Source organism: Natrix helvetica, assembly GCF_964273705.1.
Source record: "Natrix helvetica genome assembly, chromosome: 6".
Taxonomy (NCBI): domain Eukaryota; kingdom Metazoa; phylum Chordata; class Lepidosauria; order Squamata; family Natricidae; genus Natrix; species Natrix helvetica.
Window position 1 is genome coordinate 60,995,449 of NC_138553.1, and position 20,891 is coordinate 61,016,339.

The 20,891-nt window shown below is 38.9% G+C and overlaps 1 protein-coding gene across 1 annotated transcript; it reads left to right on the plus strand.

Annotated features, from left to right (window-relative positions):
• Positions 1–8,568: 8,568 nt before the first annotated feature.
• CAV2 (caveolin 2) lies at positions 8,569–20,266 on the plus strand. Its single transcript, XM_081958618.1, has 3 exons — positions 8,569–8,827; positions 9,428–9,615; positions 16,867–20,266. Exons 1-3 carry the CDS (start codon positions 8,678–8,680, stop codon positions 17,015–17,017), a joined length of 489 nt encoding a protein of 162 aa, XP_081814744.1. The 5' UTR covers positions 8,569–8,677; the 3' UTR covers positions 17,018–20,266.
• Positions 20,267–20,891: the final 625 nt, after the last annotated feature.

Sequence of the window (20,891 nt, forward strand, 5' to 3'; positions counted from 1 at the left end):
TTCTTTATTCCTAGCTATTAATAATTCATAATACAATCATAATACTTCTTGTTTGGGAAAAGCCTTCCCAGAGTAAAAGTATGTTTTTGATAATGTCACCTAGATGCAATAATTCGGAAACAGTTGTAAACCTAATACCCGAAATCACTCCCATTGGCAGGAAAGTTCCTTGCTTTGGTCCAGTTGATATCCATAGGCGTCATTTAGAAAGCTTGTTGTCTTGTTGAAAATAATGTATACTAATCTGAAATGGGCAGAGATCCATTATTTCTTTAACTAAAAACATTCCTTATGCTGCTTCTCAGCAGCCTTTGTTAGTGTGGTTGATCAAAATCAGCAAGATAGTGGAAGGAACATAATTGCATCACAAGCTTTGCCCATGTTGAAGATGCACTTTCAAAGAGATATGGCTTCCATCCAGTCATCATCTTGTTGATTTTGACCCTCCCTCTCTGGATATTTTTGCTGCTATTCTCCTTTCAGGAAAACAGATATGCATAAAAGCCATGCAGCCCAATCACACTAGAACCTTGGTGAAGATCATATCATGTGTGCTTTTAGAATATAGGAATGACTTAATAACAGGTTTGTGAAACACAACAAAGGCCTTGTTGTCATTGCCTCATAAACATTTACTATTGATTTCATTCTGTGAAGGCAGTTGACTGTGCCTTGATTTCAGCTTGATTTCAGCAATCTAGAAACTTAAATAGTGAATTCATGACAATGAGATCCACAAAGGGATCCATTGCCTTGCATTTTATGACTACCTAGAGCTGTTGAAGATCAAATACTGTATTTAGGCATTCCCAGCATTTTGTATATTTTAAGATACAATTTAAAAGATAAGTAAACATTTATATGTATCAGAATTTAATATGGCACATTTCCATTAACAGTTTTTAAAGTCTGTGGTGTAAGATTTTAAATCTTATACCACAAGAAGTCAGATTTTATTTCAGTGGAAACTGGATCCATGATATTTGACATGGGAATAAGGTCCTTATTTTGCGTAAGATGTTATGTTTTTGATTCAAAACAAACTGCCTAAAATATATACAGGGATTCCAAAAGCTATCTCCATTATTGTTATGACAAAAATATTTTCATAATATCAGGCATATGTTTTAGTTCTTGATTTCTTCCATGCTTCATAAATTAATGTCCGTACAATCTGCACCTGCATGTAGGATCCAGAAGACAATGGACTTGCTGGAAGTATCAGCTTAATTTTTGCTTTGGCTACATTGTTTGGGGGAGGTTACTTTTTTAAATACAGGAAGCAGCAAATCGTTTACATTATTAATGGAGACATTTTGGAAGAGATCCATTCATTCAAGGCAGTTGAGGGAAAGGCAGTAAGGAGGACTTTTGTACAGGCCCGGAAATAAGGGCAGGGCTTAATTGTGCTGACAGCATGATGAAGACTAAGAAACTTCAAAGACTTGACCCTCTGTACCACAAGAACAGAAGGAGGTGGGGGACAGGCTCTAGAAGAAAGTTGGATGAATATCCTGGAGAATTGCATCTCTTGGAAGCGACTAATTTCTGCATCTGGTTGAACAATGTAGATCAATCATTGCAACAAGTTGTAGGCAAAAACAGACAGGAAAGTTCCTAATTGTTGTGGTTGAAATAGAAGACCTCTACAATGGGATTGTGGAAATAGTATTCTTTTTTGGCATTGTTATTGTGCTGATAACAAATATGCATCCTTAATAAGGTTCAACTGGTGAACTTTTGGAGATGATGCAAATATCCCTCTCCAACATGGGGTTCATTTGATAATAGACCCAGGCATATTGTGGTTCATATGTAAAGACATAAGAGTGCAAGAGACTTTGCAAAATATTTGCATTTTATATGGCATAAAATATTCAAATTTATTATTTCCTGGAGCACAAGTGGAACTTATCTTAAACTGTTGCTGTTGAACCTCCATTTTCTTGATAGTTGTTCAATTGAAATAAGGGTCTCCCCCCCTCTCCCCCTCCCTCCTATAATTCTCACTGTCTTACTAACTGTAAAAATGCATGGAAGAAATGAACAGCCTTTAATTATAAACCATTGTTTCCTTCAGCACTTTGAGGCAAGTTTGCATGGTATCATTCTTCAAAAGAGGGTTGTCTTAAAGGTGTTTTGTCCTCAAGCTTACCTAAATATTACTGCTAAGGCATGCTACATCTTGTTTCTGCCATCTGTGGCTATACTAAGAGAATTAACGCACAATGCCCAACCCATGCATACTCACAATATTTACTTTACTTTCATTTAAAAACAAACCCATGCACATCTACAAACAAATTCAAAACATAGTTTCAATCTTTGTTTCTTTTTCAAGAATTCAAATTCTTCTTTGTTTGGATTCCTGCCTTTCTTATTCTTAATCTTAACCTTCATAAGGGAGATTCATGTTTTCTTCATGCAACACTTTCTTGGACTTCTTAATTACAGAGATAACAACCCTACTCTAACATTCTTGGCGTGGCCTCTGGCATTAAAGGTGGTTTCTAATCATGAATCATACTTCAAAACTTTCAATCCTTGATGCTTAAATAAGGTTCATACCACATATTGCCTGGTATTTAAATATAACTAAAGGTTATTTTTTTTCAAGAATCAAGTGGTTTTATCTGTTTCACTTCAGGTCAGCAAGGCACCTTAGAAGAGATGAAAGCTGTACTGCTATCCTTGTGACAACTGAAATATCATGAAAAATATTTCAGACATGACGAAGAGGAGCTTATCTGTCATCTGAACCAAGCATCACAATCTCCTGAACTTCAACATTGGATTCTGCTTTATAATGTTATTTGGTACCGAGTCTCCCAGAGTCATAATGGTAATCTCCTGAGAGGCACAGAATTTGTATATAGTCAGTGTCCACTTGTCTGCATTTCACACGTTTCTCATACATAGATGCCTAATATACTATCAAAAGCAATAAATAAAGATCAACAGAATTATAGTAAATTCTAAACACACATATGGCATGCTGTTTTTAAAAATTAAGGTGTATGTTGGAAGTTAGAGGAAGGAATAAAAATCGAGAAGAGTTTCTTAATTATTTTCAAGCTCCTTTTTATTCTGAAAAAGAGAGATCTAACACTTGACCATGTGTTATCGACAATAAATGCATATATTTATTCAGCCAGACAATCTAATTTCTAAGCGACCTAGCTCCCAAAATGACTCTGAGTGACTTCACAAAATTAAAAATAACAAGATGCAACATAATATTTTAAAAAACCCATTCCCTCAAAGGAACAATAAAAATGATATTTTGTAACACAACTATCAAATTGAATCTTTACTATAATCATAGACGAGCTATCAGCACTAATCCAGAGGAGTCCATCAGACACCCCAACCAGAGGTGGGTTTCTGCCAGTTCAGCCCGGATCGGGTGAACCAATAGTGGCGGTGGCAGGAGGCTCCGCCCACCCACCCAGATGCTTCCGGGCACGGGTATGCACGCACAAGCAAACCAGTAGTAAAAAAAAAATGGAAAGCCACCACTGACCCCAACCTAAGGCTGAAGAAAAAACAGGTTTTTTAGGGCTCATTTGAAACCAGATAAGGGGGCAGCCAATATAATCTCCAGGAGGAATCCTGTGCCTCCCAAAGGACTCCAACAAAGATTGCATGGTGGATACACCTAGATAACAGTGCTTAATTGCTAAGACTCTGAAGAAGGCATCTCTGTCTGATCATACAGGATGGGCAGATACCATGAGAGATAGACAATTAGATAGCTAGGCTTTAGTCATGTCTGGATTTATAGATAACACAAAAATATGAATTGCACCTGGAGGCTTACTGGTAATCAGTGCAGCTCATGAATCAGAGGTGCTATATGAGCATAGAAAGGGCTGCTATCCCTGCTTATGCCACTGCATTCTGAACCAGATGTGGTTTTGAATGGTTTTCCATGGCAGCCCCATGTAAGGTGTATCACAATAATCCATTTGCAAGATATAAGACATGAGTGACTGACTGTATGGACTATCTTTTGGTCCAGGAATGGGCACAACTGGAACACCTATAGGATTTATGCAAGGGCTATTCTGGCCACAGCTACCACTCTTCTTTGAGTAGGATTCAAGAGTCTAGGAAGACCCTTAGATTACAAAGTAGTCCAAATGTACTCACCATCCCATTCAGGTGAAAGGATGACAAATATCCAAAATCAGAAGATCCAGGTTCTGTTAACCACTTTGTTTTGCCAGGATTGAGCAAAGGCTGTTCAAGGAAGGCCAGGTCAGACATATCATTACTATGATATATAGTAGTAACCTAGCACTGGATTTAAATCAGTGGTGGGATTCAAATAATTTAACAACTGGTTCTCTGGCCTAATGATTTCTACCAACAACCAGTTCACCAAACTGCTCAGAAAGTTAACAATTGGTTCTCCGGAAGTGGTGTGAACTGGCTTAATCCCACTACTGGTTTAAATGCAGAGGGCCGGGCTGGCAAATGGGAATGATGTGTCATCATATATATTCACCTTGTGAGTGTCTGCCCTCAGGTTCTTCTCATATCTTCCCCTGCCCATTTCTAACAGCAGTTCTTGCCCACAGCTCCCATACTCCAAATCTCAGCCTCCCAGGCCATAGGGCTAAATCCACACATACCTCCAAGCCACACACATACACACACTCCAGAACTCCTCCAGCCAGCAGTCAGAAGGGTTAGGCTGAAAGGGATATTACCAAAAAAAGCAGATGTTTCTCAACTGTCATTCCCTACAAATCTCCAATCCATTAATCCAGTTCTGAGGAAAAGCAGCTAGAAAAAATAAATAGTGAGGAAAAATACATCATTAAAACAGGCTTCTTCTATATATTTTTTTCCAAAACTGCCACCTCCTTTTGCTGGCTGATTTTGTCATATATCGTATTGACCCATCATTTATTTCAGTGTTTCTCAATCTTGGCCACTCGAAGATAGTTGGCTAGGGAATTCTGGGAGTTTAAGTCTACAGATGAGAAGGTGAGAAACACTGATCTATTTATTTACATCCAAGATCAAACTAAAATTGAGATATGGGATCACTGCATATATGATGCAGAATAGTAGGTCCTGACTTTTCTGGGTGGGGGGAAAATCATAATAAAAGTTCTTTATTTCTGAAGAAAGCCAAAGATTTCTGCTTTGGGCAAAAATAGAAGCAGCAAATATTTCTAATCTTTGTGGGACAAAGAGGTAGTAATTGCAATGGAACAGGCTTAGAAAGGAAACAAACTACAATTCCTGAACCAAATTGCCAGGCTCACTGCTTCACTTTTAACATCAAACTAACCTAATCCCAATGACAATGATTAATGAAATAATGTAATTGCTTACCTATTAGATACTAGAACTGTAGTTTAGAAAATGTTTGCAGAGTCCAGAGTTGCATTATACATTGTCTTTTAATATCAATATAGTAATCCATTTTCTTGTTTGCTTGATGCATTTTTTTTTGCTCTTCCGCAAACAGAATCCCAAAGCAATTGATGCATAATTAATGAAAAAAATCCTTGTCTGCAGGCTGCCAGTCTAATCAGTAATGACAAACCTTTTGGGCTTGGCATGTCAAAAATTTGGAAAACGCCTAATTTGATTCTGCTAAGCATGTCATAAACACATATTCCCTGAACGAAAGAGAAACAATTCTCTCACATTCCCCCCCCCTCCCCAATCTAGGCCACTTTGAACAGCAGCACTCAGTGACAGCGTGAAGTTAGGCTTCATCCTTGACTTTAGCCCTAGTGCCATCACTGCCACTCAAATAGGTCACCTTATGCTGTTCTCCAAGATGTGCAAGCCTTGGGCAACACGTGATTGCTTCTGTAGGCCAGCACTCCCCAAGATTTGCTGCACACTACTTATAATACCTTCAGGTTGTGTTCTCTTTCTGTTGACAGGCCTCTGTGGCCTACCCGAGGCTGCTCTAGGCCGCACGAAGCCTTCGCCCTGAAAGCAGCTTTGGAGAATGCTGTACTGTAGCTCTGAAACCTCCAAAAGTGTGCAAAAGCATGTATCATTCTGTTGTGATTTTTCAGAGGTTCTGCAGCCACGTGAGAGCATGTGCCTCATGCATGATTTCAAGAAGCTTGTGCAAGAACACACCCCATTCTCACACAGTCTCTGCAGCTTCTGAAAATCACCCAAGAATAGGGCAAGCTTTTGTTGTTGGATGCTATTGAATACTGGCATGTCACCCAAAACATGGCTGTGTGTCTCCTTTGGCATACCTGTCATAAATTCACCATCACTGATCTAATCTCAATAAACCAGGAATGCTTTTCTGTACCGAACGTATATAATAATTTAGGGGCACTCAGACCTTTGAGGTTGGTCAGCAACTTTAACATCTTGAAAGCAGGTGTTGAGCTGCCAAAGAGAAGTGGAACTTCCCATTCACAAACTGCCTTAGTGATTCAATTGGTACATGAAATTGTATTGTCCAAGTAAGAGTATTATTCATGATTAAAAGACACCTCAATTGATATAACAGTTGTTAGTTGGTCAAAAATATGCATATAACGCAGATTGCAATGATTTCCTAAAAGAAAGGTTTTTTTATTTTTATTTTTTGGTTGAAGAATCGATGACTCAGCAGGTGCGTGGTAGAACAATATGACCAGTTTCTGTTAGGGAAATCCTTCCTACAAAAACAAATGCAGTCCTAAACTTTTACTACTTTAGGAATTTAAAGAATCCTTTTTATGTTTAGGAAAGATAGCTGTTTTGTGTATGAAATACAGAAGTCTGTGTCTTGCAGATTAAACAGGAATATCCTCTATTTGTGGATCAAAAGATAAATGAATGAACTTTACCATTTTCAGTGCAGTTCCCATTGTTTAACTTTTGACTAGTGCTGACTTGTCTCCTTTCACCCCTGTAGAACCTACAAGTCAAGTAAGGTTGTTAATGTTTTTTTTTAAATCTGCTTATCTTATTTCTAAAGGGAAAAAAATTACAGAAAAAGAAATACTGAAAATAGGTGAAAACACAATTTGGTGCAATTGTAGAAATTGACACAAAATGAAGTCCTATTGCCTGTCTTTCTTTCTAATACTCATTGGACACTTCAAGAAACTTCAAGAATGAAGAAAGAAGTTACTTTTTTCTTCTTTTCTGGTGAAACAAGCAAAAATGTGCATGCACTATTTATTTAAATTGGCAGATAATAACTGTCACCAAGAAAATCAAAGTAGGGAGGTCTTAGAAGACGTAATTTATTTATGAGAATCTCTAATATTAGAAGATAAAGTTTAGATTAGCAAACTAGTCATTAAGAAACTAGAAGGCTACAGAAATTGATAGGATATCTATACAAAAATGACAAGCAACAACAAAAACAACAAAAAAGAATCCTTAATGGTTGTAATCTCCCTCCCTCCCTTCCATTTTCATCTCTCTCTCCTCCTGTCCCCTTCCTTCTCTTTTCATTTCTCTCCCCCTTCCTTTCCTTTTTCTTTTTTCAATTCATCTTTCCTTTTCCCTTTCCTTTCCTTTCCTCCTTCTCAATCCCCTCCTTACGCTTTTCTTTTTCCCTTTCCTTTGTTTTACATATTTTTTCCTTTTCTTTCTAGTATATCTTATTTATTTCTACTCCATTTCACTTATCCCATTTAAGGGAGGAAATGCAAGGTTTAAGGGAGCAAAATCTGGACCTGGTGGGTAGACAATAAACCAGAAAGTGGCCCTGGCCCAGCCTAGCCCAGGCCTTTGCTTCCCCTGTGCATGTGCATAGGAGGCAGCATCGAGCTGGCCATACCCACCCAGCCACGTCCACCTGGCCACTGTTAGTCGGCATAGTCGTACATGTAACTGGCCCTTTGAAGGCAACCATAATGCTGATGAAACTGAGTTTGACACCCCTATTTTAGAGAGTTAGTGAGGTCATCTGGAGGTTTATCTGTGTCTTCAGGGTCACCTGAGTAGTGCGAATGGGTGTGGAGCCTCTTGGGACTGTTGAAAGGACTGTGTTGTAGACTGGAGAGAGATGATATTGTACCCATCCCCCTCTGTTGAGAGAGGGCCATTCAATTTTGACTAGATGGCCTCTTTGAGCAGCGGTTCTCTCTGTCAAAAATGTGGACTTTGCTGTCTTCAGATGAGTGGCCTTTGTCTTTTAAATGCAAATGGACTGCTGAATTTTGTCCTGATGTGTTTGTTTCCTGTGTTGTGCCATGGGTTTATGAAGCATTTATGAACCACTTACGAAGCATTTATGAGCCACTTCATAAGCGCATGGCACGACACTGGAGAACAATTGGATGAAAAGTGAAACGTCTTCAAAGCAAAACCAGAAAGTCCAGTTGCCCCCTGAAAAAGCACCTCTGAGATTATATATAGGAGTCTTTGGATAAAGTTAAATCTACGAAACTAGCTGTCAAAACTCAGACACAGCCTTTGTGAGCATGCGCGGCTACCAAGCGGGCGCGTCTGCCACTTCCAACGGGCTCTGCCGCTCCTGTTTGCGGCAGCAGAACTCGCGCGGAGAGGGCGTCGCCCGTGGGCGGGCGCTCTGGGGCGAGGTCTGCCCTTGGCCTCGTCTGCCCAGCTGCACGCGAGGGTAGGAACCCAGGGCAAAGGAGGGGGCACCGAGAAGCGGGGGAGGGGGGAGGCCACAGCCCAGGAATTGCTCCGCAGCAGAGCCAGGCTGCCCAGGCGAGCGACCATGGGGCTGGAGAAAGAGAAAGCGGACACCAAAATCTTCATGGATGAAGACGGCTTCAATCTGAGCGACAGCCCCGCGCCGTCCGACCCTGACAAGAATTCGGAAAAAGCGCCCGACCGGGACCCGCGCGGGCTTAACAGCCACCTGAAGGTGAGAGCGCCCTGATCCCCGCAGACTCTGGCGTCCCCGCTGGACCCCCGTCCTCACACTTTGAACGCCGCCTTCGAGCCTCCTTTGAGGAAGTGGAGCGTTTTCTCTTTATGCCGTTTAAGGCGAGTTTAGCGCGTGGGATTTCCAGCCCCCCTCCCCTCCCCATCCCGATTCCAGCCTGTGCGAATTCCTCTGGTCTGACATTTGGGGTACCGGTTTCCTCCTCGTTCGCTCCCTTCCTCTTCGGGAAAGGAAAGCCCGTTTGTTTAGGCTCGTGGATAGTTTCTGAGTTGTGGATCTTTTGAATCCACAGGCTTCTAAATCAGGGGTCCCCAAACTTGGCAACTTTAAGACTTCAACTCCCAGAATTCTCCAGCCATGCTGGAATTGAAGCCCACAAGTCTTAAAGTTGCCAAGTTTGGGGACCCCTCAAATCCTTCCATGCCAATCAGCCAGATTCTTTCAGAACAATAACAGAACTGTAACAGGTTGTTACTGCTGCCTGTTGCCTGGTGCTTACCCTCCCCCTGAAGACCCCACTCTGCATTTCAGAAGAGAAGCTGTGTTTGCTGTGCTCATGCTTGTTTCCCTCTGTTCCAGCTGGGGTTTGAGGACGTGATAGCGGAGCCTTCGTCCACTCACTCTTTCGATAAAGTCTGGGTCTGCAGCCACGCTCTCTTTGAGCTCAGCAAGTACCTGATATATAAGCTCCTGACACTTGTCCTTGCCGTTCCCTTGGCCCTGGTTGCAGGAATTATCTTTGCGGTGCTCAGTTGCCTACACATCTGGTAAGACTTTCTATGGAAATGTTAATAGTTTCCCTGTGCAAGTAATGTGGAAAATGTAATCAGCTGTCTCTTGTGATCCCAAATATTGCAAAGAGTAATATTAGAGTGATTTATTTGAAAGGTAGCAAGGCTTACAATCTAATTGCATTACATTTACTGCAAATAAAATATACTGAGTTGATATACTTAATATATATAATGAATGCCAGTTAGATGGAATTTAGCATCACAGAGTGCCAACTTACCATATACCCATTGGAAGGTTGGAAGGCCAAAAAAGAAGACCTAGAGATATTGGAGGGCTGGGGAGAGAGGTTGCATCTATTTCCTAGCTGACTAGTTGCTTGGTTTCCTTTTCTCTTTAAAACAAAGACATTTTAATCTTCCTCTGGTTACAATGAGAATATTTTTAGAACAAGTCTCATATCATTCTTTGGCCAGACATATGAAAGAATGGCAGGATTGCTTAATTCCCACCAATATCCTTGAGATTTTTGGGGGGGATGGGATTTCCCAACCTCAAAAATTTAAATAATTCAACAAATAAAAATTAAAAAAAATCTGCAGTAGGCCTAAACATGGGACATGATCCCATATTGAATTTTTTCTCCAGCAAAATGTTTTTTTTTTCTCACTATGAAAAATTCTCAGATCAGTTCTGTAGTATCTTATATGTTGCTTCAGGACCAGTGCAGCTTTGATTTGCAAAAGGCTTTACAGTAATTCTTTATTACATTATTGTAGCTATGGTTTAACCTAGGACAAGTTCATACATGCCTGTGCCTTTTTTTGCTTTTCCTTACAATGTCTGAATGTGCATATGTGCACTATTATGAAACATTGTATTTGAGATATCATTGAGGGTGGCATTCATGATGGCTATTTGCACATCCACATTCTTCCGACTACAGTCATTGGGGGAAAACACACGTGTGGAGGAGAAATTGTTTTTAAGCAATATTGGGCCATTTATTTATTTATTTATTTATTATGAACTTACATATTTACTTAACAATATGTGTAGAACACCCCACCCCCTTAAGGAATGACACCATTATTCCTATATTCAGATATGTTTCTAGGGTAAAGAGACATCTTGCTATAATCCATAAACTAAGCTGATTGTGGCATGAGTTTGTTAACCATGAGCCTCCAACCTTTCAGCTTGTATGTATGTGAAAGATACAGAAAGTGTATGTTATTTGTTGCAAGATGCACAACAATGACAATACTGTCAGAAGGAATTATTGAGAAGTGCTTTTAGTGAGTGTTGAATCCCTACATTTCAACCATGGCTGTAAATTATTTCACTGAAAATGTTATCTCCTTATTAGGCATTGCTATGGCACAAATATAGGAAAGTGGTTTTCTGCGTTGTGAGCATAAACCCTTTCAAGACTGCATTCAAGATATTAACTATTTCAGAAGGAATATGTTCATTAAACCAGGAAGTGGAAATATTTCATTAATGAGGTTTTTAACATCCAGAAAAGACTATCTCTAGTCTTAATTAGGGCTTTTTGTACTATGAATTAACTATAATCATTTATAGATTGTAAGCTGTCAAGCAAGTTGATTTGAAATTTGATAATTTCAAAAGTTCTATGATCACTGAAGAAAGGGGATACTTGGCCAAGTGCTAGTCTATCCCACGGTTATCAAGTTCTTGATTATAATTCTTGGAATTGCATTATCTCTCTTTGTTTCATGGAACCTAAAAACAGATGGAACTGCCTTATTCCAATTAAAGCAGTGGTATAACTTAGCATTTCTTAACCTGGAACTTATTGAACTTTCTTCCTGATTGCCAGTCAACATACTTCAAATTCTTATTGACTAACAAAAGTCTACAGGGTATTTTTGAAGTAGATTTTTAAATAAGGCTTTCAGAGGCAATTTTTCAATAAATGTAAGAAATATCCAACATTACCTCTTCCCCAACATTGATCTGCATTGCTGCGGACTATACATGGTCAGCCTTGAAGATTGGTCAAAGTGATAAAAAGACAGAATATTCAGGAATCCATCTTTTGTGGTTATGCAAGAGCAAAAAGACCTGTCAAGCCGGCCTCCCTCAGCAACCAAGAAAGAAACCACTTAACTCCATTTTGCAGAATTAAGAGTACTTTTACTGGTTATGAATAGATAGCAGCTAAGCAAAGCAAGACCTGAAGCAAAAGCGTGCGAAATCATACATATCAATATGTGACCAAACCCCCTCCCCCTGGTAACCCTCATCCCAGTGTCCAATCTGCAAATCCCTTAGGTGTCATGTGAGTTCCATCTTCAAGGAGCATCATTAGGTTGGTATGCAGAACGGTTGGCCTTGACCGACACCAAGCACTAATCTACAGCATGCACAGTAGACAGTGAGACCAAAACTCCCTTTCTACAATCTCTCCTGTACTTAAACTTTCCCTCCCAAATACCAGCCCCCCCCTCCCCGTTTCAATGGCAGCAAAAAGCAAATAGTAAAACAGAGGCTGAGAAGACCTTTGCCTCAGTTGTAGAGATTGCTAATAGGAACAGTGAAGCAAGTATTCTTTCTATAAGAGTCTGCCATAGCATTATAAAATACAGGTGGCCTTGACTTTATGACTGGTGGCTAAGCAACTATTCAATCTCCCCAGAGCTACTTACAAGTTTTGAAGTTCTGTCAGCTGGACCTGCCTGTAGTCATGTGATTGTATTTTGGGCACTTAGCAACTGGTCCACATTTATGGTCAATTACACATCCCACAGTTATATGACTATGTTTTATGGGGATTTTTTTCATGAAGCTGGCATTTATTTCTGGTCCCAATCTAGGTCCTATTTTAGTATAAAAAATAAGAGAATCCAATGCATGTTTCATAACTGAATTCCCCAGGGAAAGTGAAAAGGCTGTATCAAGTAAGTCTGCTCTTATAGGCCCTACCCATAGAAACAGAGCATTTAAGGTCATTTTACTGTTTTACTAGGACTTTTTAGGACTCCCCAAAGGGTGATTTCCCATTCCAGTAACTCTTGCCCAAAAATCTGAAGGCTGAGTCAGGTGAATGGCCACGTGAGACCATTGTTCTGTCTTCCTGTGGAATCCCTTTGGTTAAGGAGTGTGCAACCTTGCTTGTTTTGAGGGCAGGGTAGTGAATTCTTCTCAAATGCTCCCAATGTCCTTTGGGAAAGAGCCAAAGAAACTCCAATTTGTGGATAGTTAGATTAGATTCTCAGATGCACAGAACACACAGACATAAACACACACCTTGCTTCATGCAGTTTCATAAGTGAGTGCAATTCTCGTGCCATGTTTTGTTACTTCACCTTCAAAACAGGAGTTTTATTATTTACCCACTTTAAGACAATAGCTGTTGAAGGTTGAATACTACCCTGGGTAGAGAAACACTTTTGAAACCATCAGTTAGAAAGCATTGCTGACATGCCAACAGAGAGGAGTTGTTACACTGTTAGCTTGCCAAAAATCTAAAGAAGAACTTGACCTCGCATTCCTTCTGCACCCAGAACGCACCCTGAGTGGAGAAACAATTGCACACCCCACGTTGGAGGACAGAGCTCTATGAACTGAATTAAAAGCATGCACCCAAAAAATAATTCCATCAGGCTTAGAGGATAATTGAAGGGTTTTTCAAAAATAAATCATAATCATGAGAATATGGTAATTTGTTCTTTAAAAGGTATGGTTGCTGCTGTTTGAATTTAATTTGGACCTTTAACTTATTGTACCCTTTTGTAGGTTTTGTTATACTGGTGACCATAGCTACATTATCTGTTAGGCATAAAAGAATAATTTGAACCTGTGCCAATACCAAACACTTTGAATGAGCTATTTGCAAGCATGATCTAGAAAAGTTGCTGCTCTGCATTCTTCTGTTGCCTAAATAGATCTTTCTCCTTTCCTTTGGCTGCAGACTTAAATTGGGGAAGAAATGTCAAGAAGTACATTGCAAGTCTGTATGAATATTTACATATTCTTTAAAATAGATCCTTGTGGTATATGCTTGGCGGCAATTATGTGATCTATTGATTCATTATCAATGTCTCCAGTAAAAGATGCCAAATTCTGTCTGTAATTATAGGAATAAGATGGAAACCTAAACTACTAAAATGAAAACAAGAATTTTAATGCATGCAATTCACTGCAGATTTGTAATTTTATTTTTGTTTCCTGGGAGGATTGAAAGAAATTTCCTAGATCTACCTCACTTGTATGGATTGCTATTGTAACCATGGCAAAAGTAAATCAAATTTGTGATTAGTTGCTTTCCTGTTTGGATTTCAAAGTCATTAAAGAACCTCAGCAGAAGTTAAAAACAGAAGTTGTGTTTTTAAATGAAAAGCCTCAATTAGCTAACATCAATATGTAAATGAAAATAGGGCATTAAAAGTACTACAAGCATCTCATGATGCTCTATGGAAAACTTCAATATTAGCAAATTTTATTTGTTTATTTATAGATATGACATAGAACAAGGATGGGCAGGGCCAAGCAGGCCTCAGGCCCCTATTGTACATGCAAAATCGTGGACGTTTTGAAGAAATTAAAAGGGGGAAACAGGAAACTTAAGACTTGCAGAAATACCCATTGTACCCTCGAAAAAATACCTACCTTTAAAATGCAGATTGAACTTTCCTATTTGTTTTCATTCTATAGTTCTAGCATAGGTGTCAGCAACCTTAAACACTCAAAGAGCCCTAAAGGTCCTAACCGGAAGCCCCCTGTTCAATTCTGGAACCAACCGGAAGTCCAGTTCCCCCACCATAGAGTCTCCTCCTAGCGCGGCATCCTTTTTCCTCTACCTGTCCTAACTGAAAGCCCTATCCATTGTGGAGCCGACTGGCAGAGGGATGAAAGAGCCACATGCCACTCCAGAGCCACAGGTTGCTGACCCCTGTTCTAGCAGAAAGAAGGAAGAAAGAGGGCAGGTTTTTTTTTCAGTTTGACAGGAATTATTAGAGAACACAAGAAAGAATATTAGCAACATGTTGCTGCTACTGAATTTTGAATCGTCAAATGGCTTAATGTGATACTTGCTTGTTCAAAAAAAGTTATCAGAAATCTCAAGCTTATGCCAGTTAGAAGAATATACTTTAGTGGGGGATTCAATTTTTTTTGCTACTGGTTCTGTGGGCATGGCTTGGTGGCCATGGCTTGGTGGGTGTGGCAGGGGAAGGATACTGTAAAATCTCCATTCCCTCCCCACTCCAGGGGAAGGATTCTGAAAAATCCCCTTTTACTCCCGATCAGCTGGGACTTGGGAGGCAAAGAATAGATGAGGGTGGGGCCAGTCAGAGGTGGTATTTTCCAGTTCTCCGAACTACTCAAAATTTATGTTACCGGTTCTCCAGAACTAGTCAGAGCCTCCTGAATATCACCTCTGATATACTTGGTTCAAATATAGTTCAAATAGCTATTTCAAATATCAGCCATCAACACATCATTGTAAGATAGCAGCAACCTGTCAGGTGTTGTAGGAGTGTCCACAACTAATAAGGCCATTAGGCTGGTAAGTGGTCATGCTATTCCGTTGCCATCACCAGAGTACATTTCTAAGCCGAAGTGATTGGATTTTTATAAATTAGTGAAATACATTAACCATAACATAATGTGGGTCTTCCTACAGCTTGCCCTTAGCAGATTAGCATTTAATACAGTGCAGTACAGTGCAGTATAGTGCAGAAAGAAAAAAAGGAAAAGGTAAGATAATCTTAAGGATAAGAAACTTTAAAAAAATAGCATAGTGGCATGGATCAGGAAGATAGAGTGAAACCAAGAGAAAAGACTAGAGGTTACCCCAAAGAGGGGCTTATTATCAACTCCCAATCCTGATAGCATCAGTGCTGCTTTTGTTGAGCATAATAAGCTTGCATTTGAATATATCCAGGTTTTTAGTAGTTACAACAAAGTTGTATGAATGTGTAGAACATAGCAAGATGGTATCTAGCATCTGCTATGATGTGAAAATATCTCTTAGCTTGCAAATAGGGAAACTGGGAGCAGAAAAAAACTTTATCTTGGGCAGATGGGTAGAAAAAAAGGGGGTGGACATTTCTTTATTAGTTCTTCAAATAGCTAAGATTGGAATCCTATTAATTGAGATCTAACTGGAATTGGAAATAAATATTGACCTACCAGATTAGGGCTACAAAAATTTAGATAACCATGAACTGGGAGGAAAAAATACAGAAAACTCTTTTAAATCACCATTTAGTGATTAACAGATTTTTGGAGCATCACTATGGGACAACTGAATGCAGGAGAACTTTTTTCTTCCTTTTTAATGTGAGTAGAAAACATTGTTTCATTTTCATCCAATCAAAGAGCAAATGACAAAATAATAAATAGCACTCAAAAGCAAAGAAAGTTGATGCAATTCTGCACATATTTACTAAAATTGAGGTGCAGAATGTTCTATGGTGCTCATTCAAATTATGTTAGTATGATTGTTGACTAAAACCAAACAATATCCAGGTATATGGATCATGCCATTGTGATTTTAATTCATGACTTATTGAGTAAAACACAGTACAGTTACTGGATCTGCATATCATACTACATGGTAAACCATGTTTCACAATCATGATAGTATGTCTACATCTACATAACAAAACTAAAAAAAGTGTGAACTAATTAGATTATTGTTGAACACAATGTGTGAATTTGGCCAGTGTTGTCCTGACTGTCTTTTCTATAACTTATCATGCTTATAAAATATGTTAATATTTATTACACCAAGGTGTATATGTGAATAAAACTTATTTTGGCTATAAACATCATCAGATTGTCAGTACTTTATCAGACCCATTTAATGCGATTGAAATGTAATGATGCTTGAGTAAATATTATGTAGTTTAAGGTGGATGTACGCTCTCTGCTTGGGGTTTGCAGTGTGTATTTAGGTTTTTATAATTTTAATGCTGATTTTTGTATTTTTAACTGTATGTTTTTATATATGTATTGTTCTTTACCAATTATTGTGCAACACCCAAAGTCACTTTTCATGAGATGGGTAGCTATATAAATTTAATAAATAAATAAATAAATATATTAATTGCACCCAATTGCAATACAGGTGCTTCTAAGCTATTTAAATTATTTTGTAGGCATTTGTATTCTATAGGAAGACTAATTCTATCTTGCTTCTCATGTACTAAAATTATGTCTTATTCAGGATGTTTCAAATCTAGTCATTTTCTTTACAAAGGTAATGAAGTTTAAGAAATTATTGCTAATAAGTCTCTTTTTTTTTTGTCCAGGGTTGTGATGCCATTCATAAGGTCTATCCTTTTGATCTTGCCATCCATGCAAGCTGTATGGAAGAGCTTGACAGATGTTTTCATTGCACCAGTGTGTCACAGCATGGGACGATGCTTTTCAGGAATCAACATACGTCTTGACCAAGAGTGAACAATTTGGATCCAATGCTATTTTAGTCTTAAGTGCTATTAATGTCTCCTTATTGGTATAATATAGAGACACATAAGCATTCCTTCCAAAGCTATTGCTGTTTAAAGGGATGACATTTCCGCCCTTCAGCTGGGTTGCACTTTTTATAGGGGGAAAAGCTTGCTTTGGGGACAGGGAAGATACCTATGTTGTAACTAAAAGATAACAAGTGACATTTAACAATGTTAAGGTAATGGTACTGCTAATGCTTGGTTTCCATAAATGTGTTGTGGATAACTAAGGGATGTCATCTTGAGGTGTATCAATCAAATTTTCATCTATTGTATTACTCAAATTTCCTAGAAATCATTCTATCAATAGATTTGCCTATTTATTGATTTTAGACTATACAGCTCTTAGAAATAAGAACAGAATGTAAAAGGTTACTTTGGAAGAGTTTTCTTATCTGAATTCTGCTGATCAGCATTTCTAGCTCAACAAACAGCTAGCTCTGTCTGTTTATAGATTCTATAATCTATCAGCTTCTTGAACTGTATAAGCCAGGGGTGTCCAAACTTGGCAACTTTAAGACTTGTGGACTTCAACTCCCAGAATTCCCCAGCCAGCAGAGCAAGTCTTAAAGTTGCCATGTTTGGACACCCCTGGTATAAGCTCTTAGTATAGAGGTAGTCCTTGACTTACAACCACAATTGAGCCCAAAATTTATGTTGCTAAGTGAAACATTTGTTAATTTTGCCCTATTTTGCTATCATTTTCTTGCCATAGTTGTTAAATGAATCACTGCAGTTGTTAAATTAGTGGCACAATTGCTAAGTGACTCTGGCTTCCCCATTGACTTTCCTTGTGAGAAGGTCACAAAAGGTCGAGACACTGCAACCTTCATAAGTCAGTTGCCAAGAATCTTAATTTTGATCACATGACCATGGGGACGCTGCAACCGTCATAAATGTGAAAAATGATCATAAGTCACTTTTTTCAGTGCCATAACTTTGAACAGTCACTAAATGAACTGTTGTAAGTCAAGGACTACCTGTAATTCTGTTCTAACCTAGGCTTCCCCCAAAAACATGAAGCAGAGTCCTGTTCCAACAAAACCCCTTTTATTAAACAAATGTGAATCCCTCTCATTCACATTCAGCAAGGCCTGGCAAACAGTCTTTCAAAGGAATAATTATGACTACAGACCTTATCTATCTTGGAAAGCTGCCATGCAAATATTTTCCAAATGTGGTACTTTGCAAAGAAAGACTGGGTACAGAGTTTCTGAGGTTCACAGACAGATTTTCACACTCCTGAAACGAATCTTAACAACCAAACGAACAAATTGTTTCCTGCAAAAGCTTTTCACTCCTCTTTTATTTCCTATGGGAGGGGCCAATCACCTTCCATCTGTGACTTTACTCCCAAGTCGATCCTGCTTTTTGAGTTGTTCTTTTCTTCTGGCAGCTCTGCGCATGTGCACACTGGGAACAGGCTCCAGCTGTTCCTCTGCCTCACTGCTGCCTAGCTCCATAGGCGCCTGATCACTACCAGATGGCCTCGGGACCATCTCTGCCTCCAACGCAGAACCCTCGTCCGAGCCTTCCCCAGTCTCCAGGACTGGCCCATGCTCTTCCCCAACCTCCTCACTGTCCGACTCTACTGCCAGCTTCGCTGGCCACTGGCAGGCCACAGTAAATTCATATTTCAAGTACTGCCAGTTTCCCAAACCCATGGATTTCCAAAACAATAGGATCTTAAAATCTGGTAGAATCCATGCACATTCAGTCAATACTAAAGGTGAAATTTTGATGATTGCTTAGAGAGCAGCAGAAATGTTTATAGTACAATACAAGCAAAAACAGGTAAATGCTTATGTGAGCAATTGAGAAGTTTAATACAGTATTGCCTGCAAGTCATTGAGGCCTTTCCTCCCATTTTTATGCATACAAATATTTTGGAACATATATACACATATCCTTGGATCACTGATTAGTCCCAGCCCCAGATCATGAAAGCCCCATTCCCAAAGTTGACAGTGAGGTGTTCAGCTCTATCAATGTGCTCCAAGTGCAATTTCCAAATAATAGAAGAATTCATGCAAACATTTTTTTTTCTTGTTTGCATCAATGTCTATAGGAAAACTCTCGCAGGACTCCTGTGAATTAGACTAACATTTAAAGACTCCGAGCTGTATAACCAAGTACATGCCTCATGGGAAAAGGGAGGTTATAAGGATATCTTTTAACAGGATTTGAGGATTTCTAAAATTCTGTAATAGTTGTGAATTCAAAAGACACAAAGCTTAACAGATAAAAGATACTGGCTGAATACTTTTTATATTGCCCTCTGTGCATATTCCTAAGTATCAGAAGAAAAACAAAACCTTCCCAAAGCCACTCTTTAAAATGAGATGTTGATCTGAGAAGAAAGAAAATCTTTATGCTATATTTAATTAAACTTTTTGACTTTTTTGTATATATTGTGTTTTGTATGTAAATGACAAAGTAAAAGGTTATCTTGAAGTATTATTTTTGTGAACTTGCCAAATGGTTATTCTAAAAACATGGACTACTTCAGCCAGTGGTCTGCTCTAGAGATCTGCCTTGCATGGAAAGCAGGGGTAGGTTGCTGTCAGTTAGCTTTGTGTGCGCTTTATGTGTGTGCAGTTGAGCATCAATTGTTTTGTGCATGCAGAGAACATGAAAAACCAAGCCGGCAGCGGTGACCAGGCTTTGGGGGCATGGCCAGCCTGCTGTCCCTACCAGTTCAGTGACTCAGTCCCAATTTCCAGTACCGGTTCACTCGAACTAGTGCAAACCGGTAGCAATCCACCTCTGATGGAAAGGCAGACAAAGGACAATTTCATGCATGCAAGAGAAAAAGAGCAGACGGTCCAGTGAAGTTGAATTGTATACAAAGAACCAAGCAGAGCACTTACTGCGCCTGGGAACTAAGCATCTGACATAGAACTAAGAAATTTGTATATACTCCTTTCTCCCCTAGTATGTGCGCATACTTAATCTACAAGCTGTGCTCTTACTTTGTGCAATATTTATATACATTTTAAACACACAAATGTTCAATTAGCTGTATTAATCAAAGGGCCTTTGATTAAGTTATATAAAACTTCCATTGAAATGCACAGGCTCAATTCAAAACATACACAAGACCTCCTGTAATTTCCCTTTAATGCTTCAAACAATCTAGGCAACAATTCTATAATATGTATTTTAAAGATTATTTTTTATTAAAGTGGTTGATACAACATTCAATTTTTCTGTCTTTATGATTGAATATAAATACTGTACTTCTCATAATATATTACTGATATAGAGTTAGAAGGATGCTCTCTTGCAAAGAACATTTATTTAGTTAACATTTATTATAGTCTTTGACAAACATTGCATAAATAGGTATGTCAATAGGTATGTCAAGTGGACTCACTTTTAACAAACTTACATTAAACCATCAATAGGCAATATAATGCCCATGACCACCCTTACCGAATTATCAGTAAAATGCTGGGCATCTGCCAGGATCTTTTTTACATCTGACTTAAAACAAAACAAAAAAGTGAATGGTTTTTGCCGCACTTAGCATATATTAGGACAAGGATCTAGATGCTCAGGGAGTCAGGTTCCATGCTTGCAACATGGATTGTTCTTTTCTTTTAGGCAGTTCGGTGTCCTGGAGAATCTTGTCCAGTCCTAGATTATAGTATTCCTCTTACTGTCACTTGATATCTATTTTGCATGTGTTGCATTTAATCAGCTGGCTGTTGATGAAAGTGTAGTATAGGCCAAAGGTACCTTGTTTTGCAAATGCTCACACATATACTTGCATTTACAAATCAAACTCTTGGCACTGAAGTCATTTTAAGTTCTTTTAGCAC

What these genes read in the sequence shown, in the direction of transcription:
- CAV2 (XM_081958618.1), top strand. Translation starts at nt 8,678, where the DNA reads ATGGGGCTGGAGAAAGAGAAAGCGGACACCAAAATCTTCATGGATGAA. An exon ending in GGCTTAACAGCCACCTGAAG is followed by an intron (nt 8,828 to 9,427) that starts GTGAGAGCGCCC and finishes CCTCTGTTCCAG; the next exon opens with CTGGGGTTTGAGGACGTGAT. An exon ending in CTCAGTTGCCTACACATCTG is followed by an intron (nt 9,616 to 16,866) that starts GTAAGACTTTCT and finishes TTTTTTGTCCAG; the next exon opens with GGTTGTGATGCCATTCATAA.